We start from the raw sequence: 23,356 nt of genomic DNA, 5'->3' as shown, positions 1-23,356 counted from the left end.
AGAGCAAAAAGAAAGCAAAAATTAGGTGTTACTTAATGAAATAATTTCATAAAAGTTTTACTCATGCAAATAATACAAACTATTCCAAAAGTTCTTATTTTACTCTAATTAGAGAATAATATGGAAACAAACATACAGCATGGAATCACAGCTTTTAATTTTTGCGAGGCAAAACATATCACTGCCTATGTTTAAGCAATATTTTGCCTCAAAGAAAGAATCAGCTGTAATGTCCGTATACTCTTTTGCTTCCTCCCCTGCCCAGGAGCTGTGATATGATCACACCATGTCCCAATACGGTCAGACACGGCCGTTACACAGTACACAGCAGGGGCACATTTATAAGATTATCTCAGCACAGGAACATTTTATTTAAACACATCCAATTTTAGAACACATTATTATTCAAAGATCTATTGATTAAAATGTTGATTAAAATTAAAGGGAACGTGTCATGTCCTTTGTAGCATATAGTGTCCCCAGTGCGTAGTTAGTGATGCAATGTTCATTAAGAACACATTTTCCCATTAAAATTGCTGATGTATTCCTTATAAAAAAAACTCTTTATATAGCTACATCTTACTGCTCATTTAGTCATAGGGGTGTGCTTCATCGCATTCCGTTAGTCTTGTCTCCGCAAATGCAATTTGAATTGTTGCTGGGGTTGCGCTTACATCACTGTATATCCCGGGCTTGCACAGTGTTTATTGTTTTGCAGCATTTGCACAGTGTGTATTGGGGGAGCCGCGCTTGTGCAATATGTAATTGATGACCTGCACTTGTGCATTGTCCAGGTAAGATATAACTATATAAAGTACTTTTTTTAAGGATTATGTCGCCGATTTTACTGGGAAAAATGTGCTAGTGATCAACATTGCATCACTAGCAATGCACTAGAATAATATAGATAGTTACGATGCAAAATTTGTAGACATGTAAATATATTATAATTATAATTTTATAGTATGCACATAAAAGGAATATATTAGCATAATGCATCTCATTGCAATAAAGAGGGGAGCAATTTGCAACCATTTTAATTGTTATTGCATTATAGTTTGATGTACATATATTGTAGGAATGTACAGTCCGTAATGCCATAATAATGTATAACAAATGAACTGAATAAGGTAAAACATAAGCAGAATCTATGTAAAATTTAAAAATGCCTTATAAATAATTTGGAACAAATAATGACACACAAAAAAGACATGACATACCTTTCACTGTGGGGTGAATCTCTGTATGAATCTGGAGTGTCTCTTGAATGTCTGAGATAACTACAATCTCTGGGACCTCCAATGCCATTAAGTCTCCCTCTTGGTCCTGTTGGACTTGTGTGTCTACTGTTTTCTACTGATGATGTGACAATTACAGAATGACTCTCTGAAATAATACTTTCAGACTGACCGTTGCTCCAGCTACCAATATAAGAAACAACATTGTTTTGCCTTAGAATATTTATTATCACATAAAGAATGATTCAGAGTAATACATGTGTGTATATACATTACTTATGAATATATATATATAGTAATGGAATGAAGGGAAGTATTGTGATCCAGAATTAGCATATGGCTAATAAAACTCTCAGACACACACTAGTCTGTGATTAAAGTATTCTCTAAAAGCTTTGTAAAAGTAGTATGCTGATATGGATTGTTTGTAGTAAGACATTTCACTATATACAGGTCCTTCTCAAAAAATTAGCATATAGTGTTAAATTTCATTATTTACCATAATATGCTAATTTATTGAGACAGGTTTTTTGGGTTATCAGGAGTTGTATGCCAAAATCATCAGTATTAAAACAGTAAAAGACCTGACAAATTTCAGTTGGTGGATAATGAATCTATAATATATGAAAGTTTAATTGTAATCATTACATTATGGTAAATAATGAAATTTAACACTATATGCTAATTTTTTGAGAAGGACCTGTAGATAGTTTCGCTACAACCACATTTTTAAAGTAACATAGTAACATTGTAAGCAAGGCCGAAAAAAGACATTTATCCATCCAGTTCAGCCTATATTCTGTCAAAATAACTCCCCAGATCTATGTCCTCCTAAACAACCTAAAAAATGTAAGATACAATGTTGTTACACTCCAGGAAGACATCCAGGCCTCTCTTGAACCCTTCGACTGAGTTTGCCATCAACACCTCCTCAGGCAAGGAATTTCAGATTCTCACTGCCCTAACAGTAAAGAATCCTCTTCTATGTTGGTGGAAAAACCTTCTCTCCTCCAGATGCAGAGAATGCCCCCTTGTGACCATCACCTTCCTTGGTACAAACAATTTCTCGGAGAAATATTTGTATTGTCCCCTTATATACTTATACATGGTTATTAGATCGCCCCTCAGTCATTTTTTTTACTAGACTAAATAATCCTAATTATGCTAATCTCTCTGGGTATTGTAGTTTCCCCATCCCTTTTATTAATTTTGTTGCCCTCCTTTGTACTTGCTCTAGTTCCATTATATCCTTCCTGAGCATCCGTACCCAAAACTGTACACAGTACTCCACGTGCGGTCTAACCAGGGATTTGTACAGAGGCAGTATAATGCTCTCATCATGTGTATCCAAACCTCTTTTAATGCACCCCGTGATCCTGTTTGCCTTGGCAGATGCTGCCTGGCACTAGTTGCTCCAGGTAAGTTTATCATTAGCTAGGATCCCCAAGTCCTTCTCTATGTCAGATTTACCAAGTGGTTTCCCTTTCAGTGTGTCATGGTGATATTGATTCCTTCTTTTCATGTGTATAACCTTACATTTATCATTGTTAAACCGCATCTGCCACTTCTCGACCCAAGTTTCTAACTTATCCAGATCCATCTGTAGCAGAATACTATGTTCTCTTTTATTGACTGCTTTACATAGTTTTGTATCATCTGCAAATATTGATATTTTCACACTGAAAGGGAATCTATGATACAAAATATGCTGCACAAACATAGGGGTGACTTTGATTCATTCATTACAACCGGATATATTTTTCTCTAAAATGCTCATGTGTTTCAGGAAAAATATAATTAGAAGGTCCATCTTGAGGACCATAGCCAGAGAATAGACTAGTCCAGTGCCGATCTCGAGCCAAATTCTCATTGCACCACTCCAGATGATTGACAGGTCCATCCATTAGAGACCTGTCAATGACCTGGAGTGGTGTAGGGAAAAGCTGTCTGGGAATGGTACTGGACTAATCTCATCTTTGACTATCATAATTGGCCTTAACTTCTAACAATTTTTTTCTCTGAAACACTCCAGCAATCAAGCAGTTAGGCTCTTATTCACTCTGCCTATGGTTTGAGCAGCTTAAATCAAGTGTCAAGGTTTCTTTTTAAGGTGTTGTCCTCTTTTAGAAATGTGTCACAAGCTGTAATAGATATTACAAAATAAAAATTAAAAATAAAAAACAAATTAAATGCTTCTTATCATTTCATGGACCATCGCTGGCTCTCCAAAGCTGCCCCAGACTCTATTATTTGGCTGCAGAGGTGACATCTCATTCACAGTGTTGAAGCCAATCACTAAACTCAGCAGTTTTGCCCTTGTAGAAACAAAATACTGAGCTCAGTGATTAGCTGCAGAACTATCGGTTTGACATCACTGCTGGACCCAGGGCAGTGGTGGAGAGATGGCGCTGCAATTGGGAGAGGGTAAGTAGTACTGATGAAAGACTTTTACGATTTAACAAAGTACTAGACTTAAGACATATCTATAAGATACAAATTTATAAGTATATGTACTTAGACTGTAAATATTAAAAACCTATCCCTGTAATAAGTTTCACATCTAATATCACCTTTATTCTCCTTTTATAGTTCTCCTCCAGCCCACTGAAGCCATATATGTGATCTGTTATTGTTTATATCCCAAATTTCCTGCCTATTCTCTCTCTATGCCGCTATGCTACATTTCTTAAGAGGTACTGCTATATCTGTCCCACAGCTCACACACTCCCTACCTCTATAAAAGCTCTATAAAATAGCAAGCAGATCTAATGTCCCTTATATAATTCTTCTAGACAATTCAGCATACCGGTAGTTCAGTCACAACCACAATATAATACTTTAACAAATAAACTAAACTGTTGAAAGAATATTGTAAATTAACATATTACAGGACTTGAGGCACAGCTATATAAAGCTGCAAACATATCTCTTAAATGTAATTGGAAAAATTGAACTTAAATTTAATACATTTAAACTTTAAGGTGAATTTAATGGCATTTTCTGGAAAAAATAATGCATAAAAATGATCTGGCTGTCCCATTTATGACTATCCAAAACTCTGTTACTTTTTTATTTGTTTTAGCTCTCTTTCAGCAGGCATCATCGTGGTCTGTTATTGCGTACATCTTGAACTTCCTGCCGGGGTTTACTTTCTGGTTCCTGACTACATTTCCAAACAGACAGAGCTGTATCTGTACCACAAGTACGTCACTCCCACTTTCAGTGGCCGCCCACTTCACCTATAAATCACCATCTTGAGACTCCTACACAGTCTCTAGATGGATGTATCACTGCCCACAAAGTTTCTCTTTCCTAATATTTATTTCATTTCACCAAGTATCTGCTAGCCTGAGACTCTCATGCAGTCAATAATGTTACAGGGCTCACACTAGCCCCACACAGGCTCAGTATAGTGTAGAGGAGCAATGAGTCATAAAATGGATGACTTTATTCTAATATAATCTAGCATTCTGGAACACCTAACACATTCCCTTTGGCCAAAGTTATTAAATGTTAAAATTACTGTTCTCTGTGAAGTCTGCACTGTTTCTGTGGCTTCTGCTCTCCCTACTTGTACACTTCCTCATTCATTCACAACTGATGTTTCTCCATGCTCTCATGACATTGTAATTCTGAACACATTGCTTTTAAAACTGCTGGATGAATCCTGCCTTCTGCATGCAGGACTGTGCTTTACTGAAAAAACTATGTCCCATTCAAAGCACAGGCAGGAAATGTCTGTACTCTGTGCTTTGAATGCACTGTAGCAGGATGTAAGGAGCTAGAGGTCACATAATCACATGTGACAGCTCAGGGACAGAGCAGAATTTTAACAGCAAGTAAATTATTAACATTCTTCTAGAGATGAACAGCTCAATCTGCAAATGATCAAATTAGAGTTAAATTTCCTGAAATTTTCAGGTCCCCATAAGGATGATTCGGGGGCCAAAGTCTTTTGTATGACTTTTCCCTGCGGATAGGGACATCCACAATTTAAAAAGTTATTATTTTTTTTATTTCTAAAGTCCACCTAATATTGTTAACATTTCGGAAAAAATCTGAATAGTGAAGTAAATGGAACACACATCTATTATGTTAATAGCTATATTACTATTCTTTTGATTGATATAGCTAAATACTATTTGATCACTTTACTTATTTGTTAATTTTTTTCCAATAATTGGTTACACATGAATAAATCTTTTGTTTCCCATGGAAATCATTCATACCTGTGGCTTGGTGTTTGAGTTACTGTTGTTGAGTGATGTGTTGTTGAAGTATAATGACTTGTTGAAAATGATGTTTCCGTCTCACGTTCAATTACGTGTTCACTGGATATAACATTTTTTGAAACATATTGCTGCAAAAATGTAAAAAAAACAACAACAATCCTTTACTACATTTCAAGCTATTTGGAGCATTAAAATTTCCAATTTTAGGATCATAAGCAGCTCTTTCTCAAATCTAAACACTATGGATAACATTAGTTTAACATTTCAGGACAAATTATGTCATGTAAAAAGTGGGCGAAGTTTTAGGACAACTCTAAGCTTGACTAGGTCTATATGGGTAAATTCTTGTTGATTATACTATAGCTACTAATGTCACAGATATGGAATTACAGTATTATCATTCCTTGTACCTTCCTTGCAACCTATAATTTAGATAAATGATAAATGTTTTTTGTATCTAATGTATATTGATAACATATTTTACCAATTTACATGACTTAATAAAAGTTTAAGTGTTGGACTGCATTTTTGCACTTTTTTGCCATTTTGGAGTGCCTACTTTCTTTTATTTATATATCTTGTACTACTAACCACATTTTATCTGGAAGTGCAAAAAATAAAATAGCGATTATCACTGGATAGCTGATCAAAATTAATTATTGATACTGATTATGCTGGTGATTAGCTTCACTTTGACAAAAGCCAAACCTTCCATTACTTTATGAGATTTACTGCTCACTTGAAAAATGTACTTTACTGTAATTAAACGGATGTCTTTAGCCATTGCTAAAAATTGGTAAATTCTCTAGGTAAAATGTATATTTGTCAACCTAGATCTCAAAATTGGTGAACAAATTCACCCATCTCAAGAAACACTAAAGATTCATGATCCCCCTTATAAACTGCAAATTTTTAGATTTTAGATTTTAGAATTAGATCTTTCCATTACAAAATACTATTCTCTTATATTTTCTGGTATAGACTAAGCTTTCTAATTATAAAATTGTGCTTCTATCAGTTACTTTAGTTACCTACATTTACTAGCTGTACATTTTCTGGTGGTGGATTTGGATGATGTGGTCCATTTGCCATATTGACCATATTGTTCCGCTCTGATCGTAGACTCTGTCTTAGGCGATCATGTAACTTTTTTCTTTGTTTCCTAAAGATATATATAAAATAAAACATTAAGCATTGTAACATAGTAGCATGCATTATTTTTTCTATAAAAATTCTTAAAATATTATTTTATATATTGAATTGAGCCTATGATGCAATAACATTTTTTACACATTACTAAATTAAAAGAGATGAGTTGTTTAGAAATGTCTATATTTTCTTTTCCTACTTAAATAACTTTTGTAAATAATTGATCAGTTAGGCTATTAGATTTTTATTGATCTTTTTGTACTCATGTGTGAAGAGATTTGTGAACTCCTTCAGTATATCTCTTGGCTTCAAAAGAAGCATCAGTCCTAATTTAATTGATTGTCATCTTATGTTAGAAGATGTGACCTGAATACCATTGTTGAAAATACCTATGTATACTTCAATAGCTATATCTAATCTTATATTCTATTAACTCATTATCAAATTAAAAAAACATATTTTCAACAGAAAATGTAAATATTCTTATCTATTTAAATTATATAAAAAAATAATGAAAAAGGTTTACTTGGTTTTGCAGTAGGCCACAACACACATGATGCCAACTACAAGAAGGGCAATACAGATGCCAGTAATAGTGAGCACTCTTTTCTGGTACAATTCCTCGGCTTCTAAAAAGGTAAAAATAGAAAATAAAAATAAAAATGCAATCAAACTCTAAATTTCTAATGTGTTACCATTAAATTACAACATATTTCTCCTATTAAATTGCTAATTACAATAAGCAAAAATGTTTAAAAATATATAAATTTAAGATATTTTTATATCAAGTAATTTGAATAATTAAAGATAAAAATAAGAAACAGAGGACATAAACAAAAAATCTTTCAATAATAATGTAGGACACAATGAAACATATAATTTCTCATGTAGATCTTGTGAAGAGTAATTTTTTATTGTTATAACACGAAATCAGAATATAGCGTATAAGAACCGATATAATAAACTGTATTAAAGGATATTGACACATTTGGAGCCTTTTTTATTTACTTGCATTCATTTTGAACTAAAACGTATTTTTGCATTTGGGTTTCTTTAAAAATGTTACACTGTTTAGCTTTTACAGGTTTTGATTCTTTGCAGATTAATTCAGAATCTGTCAGTTGGTTTGTTCTCATGGGTGAACTTGTAACTTTTATCTGTCTTTTTCTGAACTCCTCTGAGATGATTTATGACCAAAACGCTAAGTTCGACTTTCATGTGCTCTGTGGTCATAACTAACTAATCAATGAATTCTAAAATAATTCTTTCTGTAACCAGAAACAGACAGTCCAACACAGAAATTGTACAAGGTAAACATTGCAAAAAAATGTAAAAAAATCTAAAAAAATCTATTGCAAAAATTATTTTTTTAGATTAAAATAAAATGCTCTTAAAGTTGTCAATATCCTTTATCATTAGTTTCTTCTAGTCAGAAATCTTCGCAGTTATTTTGAACAAAGCACAACTTTTCCAACAAAGGAAATAATATAGGAACTTTTGAATGGGAAGACTTTAAAGGGTTGCATGAAATAAGTAAAATGTACTTGAAATTTTGCATAAAGACTGTCAATGCTGTTCTCAAACTGTGTCTGGTTTTCATTTAAATGAATCTAAGTTGCAATATCATCGATAAAAATAGTGCTGCTTCTAGAAGAAGTTCTCTATTTTCCTAATTTCATACAACTCTTTTAAAGAAGATTTCTGTAGTTTTCATTGTGTATGTAATATTGATTTTAAATTTAAAAAATAGGAATCTCTAAATTTAAATTCATTATTACATTTTCTGTCTTCACAAAATTACATCAGAGAAATATGTATACTTATACATTTGATATTGGCTTGCACTTATTGCTCCAATAAAAAGCAAACTAGCGTTTAACTCAAGACAAGTAGATCTTTCGAAGTAAAGACATTTGTTTTTTGAAGTGCACTGTATCTTAAAAAAACTAATTTTAAGGTTCAACTCTCTGGTAGATTATTAGCAAATAGTAGGAAAACATTGGTCATTGAATATTGTGATAAAATTCACTTTAATGGATACAGTAGAAAGGCCACTGTACTGCCAATGGGATATAAGTGTGAAAAATGACCCATATTGTAGCTTATCCTTTGGAAAAATCTTTATGCTTCACAGTACATTCAGCAGGATTATATTTTACTTCATAATAATGCTTTACTTCTTAATATGGTTTAAGCATAAATGCCACCCCAACCCCCACCGCCTCATTTCCTTAAAATAATTTCAGTGAGTAGAGTAACTCAATTAGATAATAGAAGAAGGCCAAACATTAAACTTGATACCATAACCCATTTGATGGGACTTATGAGCATAGCATGAAAATTCAATAATTTCCTAGAACTATAGTAAGCAGCAAAAATGTTTTAGATAACTTAGAGAACATATGTTACAAAATATCTTAACTATTTTTGCTTTAAGCCGCTTCTTTTGTACCTTAACAAATATACAATGTGTTGCTTAGTTGCTGGCTTTGTGTGCAAGCAAACTGGAAATGAAGACAAGTACTTTTTATCCCATATAGTCTGTTATTTTACCTTTTTCCATTAATTTAGTGTTGACAATGTCCAATATTATGAAATTTAACATTGGAACTTGATAGCAGTTTTATTTTTTTATCACATTTTAAATGCTTTTTCCACTTAGAAATTATGTTTTAACAAATAAAAAATATATCAGTATTGAACAAAAAAACAAATAACATATTGGAGGTTAATATTAATTGTTGATAAATTTTATATGTGTATTCTACTTAGAACCCAAATGTTTTAGTATGAGCAAGTCATTCCTTATAAAAGCAAAACTTTACAAATGTTTAGTTTCTTATTATTGTTTTAATCAAATATTATTTTTTTGATTTTTATATAGATTGGGAAATCATTTATTATTAGAGGTGCCAAAGTCAGCAAAGTTTTTTACATCTTTTACTAGCACTTGCGGATTACTGCAACATTTTTTTCAAACTGAGTGTTTTTGGTTTCACTATTCTCTTTTGTGTCTTCAGGTTTCTTGGTGGTGTGTGAACATGATCATACAGACTTGTTCACTGTGCAAGTAGCCCATGTGTTCCTGTTTTTATCCCATATAGTCTGTTATTTTACCTTTTTCCATTAATTTAGTGTTGACAATGTCCAATATTATGAAATTTAACATTGGAACTTGATAGCAGTTTTATTTTTTTATCACATTTTAAATGCTTTTTCCACTTAGAAATTATGTTTTAACAAATAAAAAATATATCAGTATTGAACAAAAAAACAAATAACATATTGGAGGTTAATATTAATTGTTGATAAATTTTATATGCGTATTCTACTTAGAACCCAAATGTTTTAGTATGAGCAAGTCATTCGTTATAAAAGCAAAACTTTACAAATGTTTAGTTTCTTATTATTGTTTTAATCAAATATTATTTTTTTGATTTTTATATAGATTGGGAAATCATTTATTATTAGAGGTGCCAAAGTCAGCATTGGGAATCCCTTAGCTCGATTGCTGACAGTGGGAAAGAAATAAAGAAAATGGGTCACAGGTTCAAATAAATCCAAAGTGGCTAAAAAGATTTGTGCCTGAATAAAACTTACCTGACAAAGCTGTTTTTTTTACCATTAAAAAACATAACAAAATGAAAAATTATAATTGCAAACATTCCCTCCAGAATTAAGAAACTGGTAATGATGTTGCCAGCAAAAACATATTTTAAATTAGGTTTGGATATTAAAAGAAAGAGGAAGATACATTTGCAATTAACTAAATGGCCAAGGTTTCCTAAATAGCCTGCAGGCATTAAAATACCTTGAAGGATATGTATGAAAAAGCAGTAGAAAATATATTAAGTAAATTTAAGTGAGATTTGTTATTTAACATTTTTGAACAATATTCATAAGTATACATTAAAATGTGCTTAGAATGCGGCCAACATAACATTAACTACCACTTATCAATTTTGAATAAAAGTGTCATGGGAACAATATTTATAAGTTATTTCTGCTTTAATCAAATTAATTAATAGATGCCCTACTAGTGTTAGAACCAAATCAAACACCAAAAGTAGTAGCGAGTTAGAAAATCTATTAAGTACTCCTCCTAAGAGTTATTTTAAGATACAGTGCACTTCTTGCATGGGAATGAGGAATTTGCAAGCCAATGTCATGATCATGAAATATACAGTTAACAAGTTATGAACATAGTTAAACAACAATGAACAGCGAAGATTATTAATAAAGAGAGAGAATTTAGCTTTTACTAAGGGGAAGTTGCTTTGATTTCAGAAAGAAAAATAAAATGGGACAGGATTAGAGAAAAAAATCATGAGGGATAGGCAAAGTCAGAGAGGGATTTCATAGAGGAAACAGATTAAGGAACACAAATTAAGGAGTCAACTGTAGGCCTGGCACAGCATGCTTGATACTGGAAAAAAAGAGTGAGGAAATGCTTGAAAAAAAGGTTGAAGCAGAGTTTGAAGGGATTTCTCATACAGCATAACCCCTGAACTACCTGTAATTGTGGTTTACTTTGTTTTAGGCTGTTATTTTGTATCTGAGAAAATAATTCATATTATGGCAGATGAACATTTTAGAATTATTGCTCACACTCGAAACTGATGCCAATCTGCTATGTTTGAGAAACTGATAAAACCAATAGACAAAATAATCACACATATAACAGTATGCTATTGTAGATATGTGTATTATGAATATTTTGGTTATGAAATGGGGTGAAAACCTCATCTTTCATGTTTGTTCAATGGTTTAGTCAACAAGCCCACAAACGTTGAGGGATTATTCAATCCTCCTATTTAGGCTATATCTCCATTGATCAGATATGCATATTCCAAATCGGATATATCCTTTACTGCATCATGAGTGGCAGAGATTTGAGTAATTTTAAATTTGTAGCTACATGGATCCACATAAGGATCAGCCCCATTCAATGGGTCAATCAGCAAGGGGCTGCAAATCTAAAAAAAAAAATAAAACCTGTAGAAGAGTAGGAAATGTCAAAAAATATTCACTAACTTCACACCCATTCCTCTTGGGATAACCTCTGGTTATGCAGTGATGACATCCTGTATATCGTTCATGTCACTAGAGGAGCTAATCACTTAACTCAGTCATTAAATCTGTATGTAATCCATGTGACCAGTGAGGTTAGTGTAATGGCAGATTCAACTGGCAAGCGATGCCTATTTTTTATTTCAGAACATTCCATACTATTTTAACCCCATTGAATTTACTAAAGATATTAATAGATTAACCCAGTAAAACTATTGTTGGTGCAATTTTTATTTGGTGAGATTTTGACATGAGTCGATTGTTGGTTTACTGATTTTTCTATTTGTAAACTTTACGTTGAATATTTTCACAATTTCATTGAAGGCTAAATTAGACATGGATCTTAAATCTTATATGCTCCTTACTAGAAAAAGTGTTAAACAGCATATGGATAAAATTGTAAACTTTCAAAGTTCTCTTAATCTCTAAATATTTTATAATCTATTTATAATGGTTGACATTACATTTATTAAATTTCTCTGCATCAAAAAATCTAGGAAAATAATTAACATATACAAATATCTATGACTGACTACAGCTATAGACTGGTCAAGTGAGAAAACCTGGCGATAGCATGGTATCCATAAAAATCTAAAAAAAAACAATTATTATTTTTCATATTCAAAAGCCGAAGGCTCAGCAAATAGGATTTAAAAAATAACACAGATCACTAGGTATTTATTAGTAATGACTACCGTTGTTTACACTTTGTACACGCTTGTCATCAGTATTTTTGGTGCTTGTCATTAATGGAATTACCACTTTGTATATTATAGTAATTATGTGTCATATCTTTATAAGAATATTACACTTTTTAAAGTTATATACTGTCTTAATGCATATCTAATATCATGTCTAAAACTTAAGCACTAATGCCTGAAAAGTGAAGTATCTGAGTGATACAGAGTACCCTAAATCTAAACTCGGCAAGTCTGCCCTAAAATAAAATACCAGAAAACTTTAATTCATCAGTTGGAACAAGGGGAAGAATAGTGTCAAGAATCATCATACAAATGAAGCTTTGAGAAGTACAAGATATAATTTTGTTGCTGATCAATAGCTTTTCCATAGAGATGAACTGATTAGATACAATGAACCTGTGGAAGTCTCAAGAAATCATTGATTTTGCTTTTTGTTTAATTTCTATTTTATGATATACAGCTCTGGCAAAAATGAAGAGACCACCACCTCAAAACCCTGTCATGGGCAGCCCAATGTCCAGACCTGAACCCCACTGAAAACCTCTGGAATGTAATCAAGAGGATGATGGATAGTCACAAGCCATCAAACAAAGATGAAATGCTAAATTTTTGCACCAGAAGCAGTGTGAAAGACTGGTGGAGAGCATGCCAAGACCCATGAAAGCAGTGATTAAAAATCATGGTTATTCCACAAAATATTAATTTCTGAACTCTTCCTGAGTTAAAACATTAGTATTGTTGTTTCTAAATGATTATGAACTTGCTTTCTTTGCATTATTTGAGGTCTGAAAGCACTGGGGTTTTGTTTTGTTTTTTGACCATTTTACTTTGTCAGAAAAAAAATACAAAATTTATTGCTTGGAAATGTTGTCAGAATTTTATAGAATAAAAGAACAATTTACATTTTACTCAAAAATATACCTATAAAGAGAAAAATCAGACAAACTGAACATTTTGCAGTGGTCTCTTAATTTTTGCCAGAGCTGTATATCTATGTATACATAATTCTTAGAATTAAATATAGTCAAAGAAACTGTATTGGAAGGCTTTTATATGACTTCAAAGTATTTAGAGAAGCTAGATAATTCAACTTACTATGTGCAAATGTCTTAGTTCTGCATACGTTATATGTACATAAGCATATTAGAGCTATGTTTTAGGGAGATAGTTAAGGTAATAAAAGGTGAGATGTATTGAGGAACATGAAAAGATAAAAATGACAGTGGTCTATAAAGAATATGAATACAGAAGTTTAATGGAAGAATAAAATGTAGGGGACAATTAATGATATTTTGTGAAATGTACCGTAATGATTACTTGATGAAAATAACATGGAAGAAAGAATTAATGGCAACATAAAGTATTATGATTAAGAAAAAACACTAGTGGGTTGTCAGGGATTTTTTAAAAAGGACAGGGAGTGGTATAATGAAATAAAAAATAATACTCACCTACTCAATTACTCCCCATTTCAGTAGCGCTACTCTGTTGGTCTTTGCTATGGTTATGTTCATCAATAAGTGATAGCCACCACCTATCCCAGTGTCATGCTGACATGTATAGTCCATGACTCCTGAGGCCAATGTTTGGTTCAAATGGAAACATGAATATTGAACAGGATGTCATTATGACAGAACTGGGCGGGGCCACTGGAGTGGGATGATGGAACAGAGCAGTTTGCATGGGTAAGGATTTCATATTGATTTCTTATTTTTAGGATAAGCCATCAGTAGTTTATTGCTGAGGGTCCCTTTCAATGGAGAAAACTAAAGGAACAGCAACACCCCAGATGGGTACAATATAGTGATGTAAACATTAGGTGATGTTCACAAACCCTGGGAATCTTCTTCTGTTCTAAGGAACTTTTTTCTTAAGCAACAATACTTCTGTCAAATAATCTTGTCGTTCACTTTCATGTTATACTCAGCAATAGCACAGTTATCTAACTGAAAGGCTACTTTTTTTTAAACTTGAGCCATCCATTTACTAACATTCGCAACATTTACTAATTCATTCACCCTAGGGCAGTGTTCCCCAAGTCCAGTCCTCAAGAGCCACCAACAGGTCATGTTTTCAGGATTTCCTTAGTATTGCACAGGTGATAATTACATCACCTGGACAGGCAAGCATTCAATGGCCTGTGCATTACTAAGGAAATCCTAAGAACATGACCTGTTGGTGGCTCTTGAGGACCGGACTTGGGGAACACTGCCCTAGGGCCTAAACTCTGGAGAGTGGTGATTTTATGTCAATGCCATACTGGACAATTACAGCCTTAACCTTAGTACAATGGGGTGAATACTTGCTGGTTTTCAATGTTATTAGTTTTATAATAAAAATAAAACACAAGAACTTTTTCCCGTGTTAGAGATATACCTGTAGTGTAAACCTAGCTTTAAATTTATATTATTCATTTAATTATTGTAAAAAATGTATTCCTGGCTATTTAGTACACTGTAGCACTGTGCTTATTTCCGGTATTTTAAAGGTATTGTGACATTTTTTTTACATATCACGTTCTGTATTAAAAAAAAACCTTGCAATCGTCACACTGGCCACTGGGGCTGTTTAAGACTTTAAATTCCAATTACTTCAGTACATGACACATTACAGCCACAGTGATAGGAATCCAGATGCTATCTTTTGTTTTGAAATGTCAGATGAGCCTGTGCAAAGGACACTGTGAATGGAAGGGGAGAAGGCTTAGGTGAGAAATCACCCATGGGTGGATCATGTGTCATCAGCTGGTCATAAAGGTGTTACCTTTCATTGTATTTTTGTCTCTGATTAGGAGCTTTGCAGTAAACACTTCCTAAAAGAACAGGAAGTAAAAATGCCCAAGTAGCCAATGTGAAAATTGCAAGTATAATATAAATTTTAATAAAGGTCATGATCTGAACAATAAACCTGCCCATATTTTTTTAAATATACAGTACATGTAATACAAAAACATGATTTAAAGGAAACCTGTCACATTGACTAGTGCTATTAATCTGCAAATATGGGATTAATCTGCAAGTTAATTGCTTTAGGAAGGTGCCCGGTGGCATTACTGAAAGTACAACACCTGTGATGCAATTAATTTTGTATCTCCAGGAAGCTGCTGGCTTTCAGTCACGCAGACATACAGACATTGCTCACAGCATTGTGATCGGCAGCTGTATGCACACCCTGGCACTTTATGATGCTATCTCTGCACTGATGCACTGCAGATTGAGCTGTCAGTGAAAGTATCAGAGTCATCACTCAGACTGTTGTGAACAGTGACTGTACCCACATTGGAACGCCTCTATGACTGAAAGCCGATGGCTCTCTGGAGGAACAATGTTCATTTTCTCCTGGATGCAGCACTCAGAAGCCAGGCGCCTTCCAGACTCTATTAACCTGCAGATTGACTAGATATGTGTCGGTTAATGATGCTATCTGACATGACAAGATTCCTTTAAACAATAGGTCAATTTCTAATGATACACTCCTATTAAAATCCAGCAATATAAAGAATTACTAAAACTTTCATAAATATACGGTAGATGAAAACTTAGACCATGAAGTCTTTACTTTTTATGTGCTTAGAATTTTCAATCCACAATAATTTAAATGTAAATATGGATAATCATTTTGTTTCACTGGGTTATTTCAGAAAGAATATTGGTATTTTTAATATTTAGATATTGTCTATTAGTTTAATGTCCCAAACAAAACCTGTACATTTCAATGAACTAGGAGTAACTTGTAGCTGAATCAGTTTAATAAAAGTGCAAGCAAAGTGAACCATGATTTCTCTATTTTGGTGTTAAAGATTAATTTACACAAAATACAAATAACAGTCTGGAAGAAGCCACTGTATGATTATGTTATAGCTGTATGATCCCTTCCAAAGCATAAGGAAATTGGTTAGAAATTGAAGGAAAAAAAAGAAGGTTTTAAGCTTTTAGGCTCTAATATCTGCAGGCTAAAAGGAATGATTGGTCCATACCCATAAATTCAATTCCAAGATGCTCTGCCAATGCAGAAAGTTGACAAAAAGAAAGAAAAGGGAAAAGTTTCAGAAAAGAGCAATACACTGTACTCCAAAAACAAATTATACATGAATACTATGGCTACCCTGTGTCTGCACATTGAGACAAGACGTGATGATAAATGGTCAACTCGAGTGTCCATGTTAGAGGGGTTTTCCACTACTTGGACAACCCTTTCTCAATTTCTATGTCCCGGTGTGAATAATATAATACACTTATACTCACCTCCAATATCGACGCCATTCCAGTGGTGTCGACACTGGCTCTCCTGGGGTTTGCGTGACATTGTTATGTCATATAAGCCCTGCAACCAATCAGCCGTCACATAATTTGGGCAAATCTGACATCTAAAGGAATTGGAAGGTATGACTGCTCTCTGACATGTATTGAATGTCATATTTGTGTGAAGGAGGGGAAAGTGAAGTGGCTGCTGATTGGTTGCAGGGCTCCTGTGGCATTACAATGTCAAATTAGTCCCGAGAGAGCCAGTGCTGACATCACTGGAATGGTACCGGCACTGGAGGTGAGTATAACTAATTATTTTAATTGGGGTAAACATAGTAATTGAGAAGTGGTTGTCCGAATAGTGGACCACCCCTTAAAAGTAGAAACATGGATTTAATATATCACATGGGACACAGGAAGAAATCTGAATGTTTTTCATATACATTGCACATCTCTATATTCCCTTAGATTATACTATTATTACATTTTACATACTTTGTTTTAACATTTATTTGTTTGAATAACACTACAGCAGAATCAGAATACTTGTTACTTAGTACATTTGTATCAATAGCTTAACTGTTCTTCAATTCAATAATGTATGCAAGGCTACAGAAAACAACAAGCTCAATAATTAGATATTTTTTATATTATTCTTTTAACACCCAACTACAGTTTACAGTTTGACTATATCATAAAGCTATAGCATGGGCTTTAAAGCCTTAAAAAGTTATATACACTTTAATAATTAGAACATTATAATATAAGAAAAAATATATACTAACAATATCTAAAAAAACATCAATAAAATGTGTCATTATATGTGGCAACTAAAGACTGAAATCCAAATGTGACAACAACAAATAAAAAAAGTAATAAAATTGGATTATCAGGATTTGCGGACATCAATCAGTAACACTTCAAAGGAATACGTTAAACAAACGGCATCCATCCAGATTTCTTCCAAAGATAGCCATTAATGAGAGCCGGTATTGACACTGCTCATTAGACATTAGTTGCACACAAAAGCTTGGTTAGTAGCATGCCCATGCATACATATTTTTGCATTTATGGTAGAAAACCTCAACAATTTAATTTTATAAGATGGAATATGCAGCTTCTATTTGAAATAAATCAGAATTTGATCTGCATACCCAGAATGTAATTTGGCTGTGTAGCTTAACAAGATAACATGCCGAGAAATGTAAATTATTCTTTAAACCTTGCACAAGGGAAGCAGTTAATGTTTCATTTTTATTCACAGCTACACTTCCATTATGGTGGACAAGGAACATTGTGTTTGGTTCATTACCTGTGGAGTTAAATTGCTAATGTGTGTTTCATTAAACAGCGTGTGAGAATATGACAGAGTGCTTACTTAACCTTTAATCAGTCAGTTGGGGTCCATTTGACCCCAAGCAAGTTTGTTTTTGTCATATTTCTTTGGGTGCCTCTCCTCTCTCAGGTGGCCTTTCCTCCTCAGTGCATAGTGAGACATGGCGTCAAGTAGACGTTCCTTAGCAAGGTGCTTGTAACTGATAGTGTAAGAATTTTGGCACGGCTAACTGGAGGTTAAAGAGTGTCTTGTATGCAGTCTTAAGTGTACCAGTGCAAATCGATCTATATTTTACAAGTACATAAATGCTCTTACAAGAAGAATGGTGAAAAGCTGCTTCATGTAAAACTCCCTCAAAAGATAACAGGGCCATTCCTTGGCCTGGAGAAAGAAAGGCTCAATCTCCAGAGACCAGCCCTCTTTACCCTTTAGAGACCAGATTTTTTACCATAAGACTTAATCTGTGGACTAGTGTACCTCAGGAGCTGCTCACAGCGGGAACCATTTATGGTTTAAAAAAGTCTTAAATGCTTTTTTTTTGGAATAAAATGACATAGATACGTATGTAAATGTGCAAAGATATTTTTTGAATGTTTGGTCCAGTGGATTGGCAATTGGGATAAGGGGTGAAAGATTAGCTCTTTTGGAGTGGGCCGTATCATACATTTTGGTTGTACAAATGCTCCTTGCATTTGTCCTTTCCTATCCCTCATTTGAACTTGATGGACATTTGCCGTTTTTCAACCAAATTAACTATGCACCTATCTCACATCTATCTCATCTCTATTTATATCTATTTCATATCTATCTCATATCTATCTATCTCATATCTATCTATCTATCTATTATCTATCTATCTACTGTATCTATCTCATATCAATCTCATGTCTATCTATCTCATATCTATCTAGCTATCTATCTCATATCTATTTATATATCATCTATCTAAATAGATTTGATATATAAGTGGATGAAATAGATAGATATATATACATACTCTATTTACTTATATTTATACTAGATGGCAGCCCGATTCTAAAGAATCGGGAGTCTAGAATCCATATATACTTGAAATTCGGCAGGAGCTTGAAGAGCAACGTCACTGGGCCCGCCTCCACGCAGTAGAAACTTGCTGTGAGGTAAAAATTCAAAAATCACACCAAAATGGCGGGCGGAGTGTGTCACAGTACGGCACGTTTCTGATTGGTCGCTCGCAGCAGGCGGCAACCAATCAGACACTGGACACTGTTGACGTCACTTATCTCCGGACATTAGCTCCGGACATTAGCAGGAAGTAGTATTCTAGGCAATTATATATTAGACTAGATGGCAGCCCGATTCTAAAGAATCGGGAGTCTAGAATCCATATATACTTGAAATTCGGCAGGAGCTTGAAGAGCAACGTCACTGGGCCCGCCTCCACGCAGTAGAAACTTGCTGTGAGGTAAAAATTCAAAAATCACACCAAAATGGCGGGCGGAGTGTGTCACAGTACGGCACGTTTCTGATTGGTCGCTCGCAGCAGGCGGCAACCAATCAGACACTGGACACTGTTGACGTCACTTATCTCCGGACATTAGCTCTGGACATTAGCTCCGGACATTAGCTCCGGACATTAGCTCCGCACATTAGCTCCGGACATTAGCTCCGGACATTAGCTCCGGACAAAGCCACGGAAGTTGGCACAAATTGCAGGAAGTAGTATTCTAGGCAATTAATCTCCGGACATTAGCTCCGGACATTAGCTCCGGACATTAGCTCCGGACATTAGCTCCGGACAAAGCCACGGAAGTTGGCACAAATTGCAGGAAGTAGTATTCTAGGCAATTATATATTAGATATATGCATATACTATATGTATCTATTGTTTATATTAATCCTTCTATCTTCTAATTTTCATTTACGGTGACAGGTAAAAGTTTGGTCACCCCTCCCCTGGTCAAAATTACTGTTATTGTGAACAGTTAAGCCAATGTTCTTTTTTGTCATTTTCAAAATGTAAAAGATGAAAATATATTTTTTGCCTAAAATGCAAAGGAAATGTGTGACCTTTAACTTTTGCCCTTTTAGAGATCAACTTGCTTAACTGTTAACAATAACAGTAACTTTGATCAGGGGTGCAAAAACGTTTACATGCCACTATATTTAATAAATGTAATGTGCAATTTTTCAAATTAGGTATAATTATAACAGAAGTGACTAACCGGTCAGTCACTTTCAGAAAATGTCAATCGCTGTATAGTCATTTTCAGCCTGTTTGACATTGCATTTCTATGGAAACTACTGAAAAATAAGCTTCTTCTGCCATTACAGAGATATGGTTTTAGACTAATGCTTCTCAAAGTTAATCAGGATGAAGTGGTAGTGTAAACTGGACAGTCTAAAAAAAAGGGGATATGCAGAGTCATATACACCTGCTCTAATCTGTAGAACTGTGGGTAAGCAGCCCACATCTATAGTCTTGCTACAAACTAAATGTTCATTTTCATTATTATTTTTGCAAGATGTGTAGGATATATAATTTACTAATTTACTAGTAATGTATTATTTTATTCGTATTATTTTGTACAGATACAGACAGACACAAGTTTTAAATACTGAAAAAAATATACTATTATCTTACATTTTAGATCTTGTCGAGGATACATCCTCATGCTATTCTAATTTGAACTCACGTATTGAAAAGGAGGCATTGCTGTTTTTTTGTATGTCAAAAATTATGGAAATCTTTATTTATGGATAGTGGATGAATCAGTATATCGCAACGTACTTGTCTAAGATTAGAAAAACATATCTACTTTATTCCAAAAACAGTGCCACACATGTCACACGTTGTGGGTAATATACAGTATAAGCCTATGGATAGCTGTGACTTTGATTGGAAAAAAGCAGCCATGTTATTAATCACAGACAATTTAAGTACTTATAAATATAGTCATGTGACAAAATTCCCTGTAACATTTTAGAATTTTGGGGGGAAATTATTGGAGTCATATAATGCTACTTAAGTTATTGGTTATCTTTTAAGGTAATAGTCCAGGCCCTACAATACATGGACTACTGCATCACTGAAATCAAAACTGACATCAAACATGCAGAAATTCACACTGTCAAAAATGATGGCACTATTTAACTACTCCAGAAGTAGTTCAATTAATTTATATACTATTTTACTTCATGAGAAGCAATAGGCTGATTTTGGATTGTAATGTGTCCCTTCCCAAAGTCTGGTTACTGCAGATGTAATATAGACACTGGCCGGTGTTCTTTCAAGAGTGCACCACTGTCCAGCCTCCGAACTTCCTGGTTTCTGACATTTAGGACCACCAGCATGGTCACACCGTTGGCCTAATCTGTGTACTCCTGATTTGCCTCTGAAGAAATGGAGGAGCACTGTACCAGTAAAGCTGGTCAGATCAGGAGCTAAGAGCACCTTCCAGCAATCCCGAACAGATTCAGAACAGTGCTTAAGAGATCTATTGGAAACAACTCGAAAGCACTATGCAACCGCTGTAGTCTAGACAATGAGCCCCAAACAATAAAAAATACCCCATTTTTGAGAACAGGGAAGAGATTTAGTAACAAATAAATTGCAAAACTGCTTGTTTTTATCTACTGAAGAAAACGGAAAAAAACATTTCATATCCTTCCCCTTTAATGTGATAGTTACACATTTGTGTTTAATTACCCAACTAGTTAGATAATCGTAAACCAATTTGCACCATTCCACCAGCTAACCAGATAAACTACATGTCCTTGGATATTTGACAGAAGTGATGTTCAATCTAATGTTTAGGGTTGGAAAGATAGGAATATATCTAAAAATATTTTTCTAAACTTTTGCACTGCTATGGTTAATGTAAGACCTTTAGATACTTGTTAAACTATAATCCACTTTTTTATGTTGGTGGTTTAAGTCTTAAAGTCAATCAATACTATGTATTTAGATATGTATGCTAGAAAATAGCGCATGTGTGATGTCAAGTCTTAACATCCAGAGCTTTTTTCGGCTTTGCATTTTCGTTTTTCTCTCCCGTTCTTCCCAGAGCCATAACTTTTTTATTTTTCTGTCAATATGGCCATGGGAGGGCATGATTTTTTGCAGGACGAGTTGTATTTTTTAACGACACCATTGGTTTTACCATGTTGTGTACTAGAAAACGGTGAAAAAAAAGTTCCAAGTGCAGTGAAATTGCCAAAAAAGTACAATCCCACACTTGTTTTTTAATTGGCTTTTTTTACTAGGTTCAGTAAATGCAAAAACTGACCTGCCATTATGATTCTCCAGGTCATTACGAGTTCATAGACACCTAACATGTCTAGGTTTGTTAAAAAAAAGAAAATTGCTCCATTTTCCGATACCTGTAGCGTCTCCATTTTTTTTATCTGGGGTTGGGTGAGGGCTTATTTTTTTGTGTGGTGAGCTGGCATTTTTAATGATATGATTGTGGTGCAGATACGATCTTTTGATCACCAGTTATTGCATTTTAATGCAATTCAGGCGTTTTGACTTTTTATCACTACGCCGTTTAGCGATAAGGTTAATCCTTTTTTCATTGACAGAACGGGCGATTCTGAATGTGGCGATACCAAATATATGTAGGTTTGATTTTATTTTTATTGTTTTATTTTGAATGAGGTGAAATTGAACTTTTATTTTTTTTATTTTTTTTTTATTTTTAAAAACTATTTTTTTTAACTTTTGGCATGATTCAATAGTCTCCATAGGGGACTAGAAGCTGCCACAACCCAATCGGCTCTGCTACATAGAGGCGATGATCACATCACCTCTATATAGCAGATTTACTCACTTGCTATGAGCGCCGACCACCGAGTGGCGCTCACAGCAAGCCATCACTGACAACCATAGAGGTCGCCAGGAGACCTCAGGTTGTCATGCCAACACATCGGTGACCCGTGATCACGTGACAGAGGACACCGGTGTGTGTGTTTCTGGCACGATTACCGAAAGTGCTTGTTAAATGCCGCTGTCATTTATACAATGTGATTTTCTGGATTTTATTTTTGAGATTCTATCTCTCAATGTTAAAATTAACCTACCCTTAAAATTATAGACTGTTCATGTCTTTGTCAGTGGGCAAATTTACAAAATCAGCAAGGGATCAAATGCTTATTTCCCCCACTGTATCTTTTGGTGACAGCTGTTTTTTTGCATACTCCTTTTTCTCTTACCCTTCTTTACAACTACTTTTGTATGCATGAGGCTGATCCCATAATGTTGAACTTCCCGTATGATGAACACTCCCTTCTAAGTTGCGTCATTCATTTAATACTGACATTTATTGTATGTAAGGGCACACTCAATATTTGATCATGAAAGCATGCTGCATTCTTCGGTAAGCGCTATAGCTTAATGAATAAGGAG

The 23,356-nt window shown here is 34.1% G+C and overlaps 1 protein-coding gene across 7 annotated transcripts in view; it reads right to left on the bottom strand.

Moving 5' to 3' along the window:
- Positions 1-23,356, bottom strand: part of NRG1 (neuregulin 1) — a 167,953-nt gene that overhangs the window by 3,645 nt on the left and 140,952 nt on the right. For 4 of the 7 annotated variants that reach the window (XM_069742328.1, XM_069742338.1, XM_069742307.1 and 1 more), the window contains 5 exons: positions 16,367-16,390; positions 7,146-7,248; positions 6,506-6,632; positions 5,468-5,598; positions 1,221-1,421 (listed from right to left, as the gene is read on the bottom strand). In XM_069742328.1, the coding sequence (XP_069598429.1) occupies positions 1,221-1,421; positions 5,468-5,598; positions 6,506-6,632; positions 7,146-7,248; positions 16,367-16,390 (586 nt within the window). The remainder of the gene's footprint in view (positions 1-1,220; positions 1,422-5,467; positions 5,599-6,505; positions 6,633-7,145; positions 7,249-16,366; positions 16,391-23,356) is intronic. The other 3 variants (XM_069742346.1, XM_069742320.1, XM_069742310.1) reach the window with 1 other exon arrangement.

This window comes from Ranitomeya imitator, chromosome 1, assembly GCF_032444005.1.
Source record: "Ranitomeya imitator isolate aRanImi1 chromosome 1, aRanImi1.pri, whole genome shotgun sequence".
In the NCBI taxonomy this organism is placed as follows: Eukaryota; Metazoa; Chordata; class Amphibia; order Anura; family Dendrobatidae; genus Ranitomeya; species Ranitomeya imitator.
Note: the sequence above shows the minus strand (reverse complement) of the source record. Positions and strands in the feature narration are given on the sequence as shown.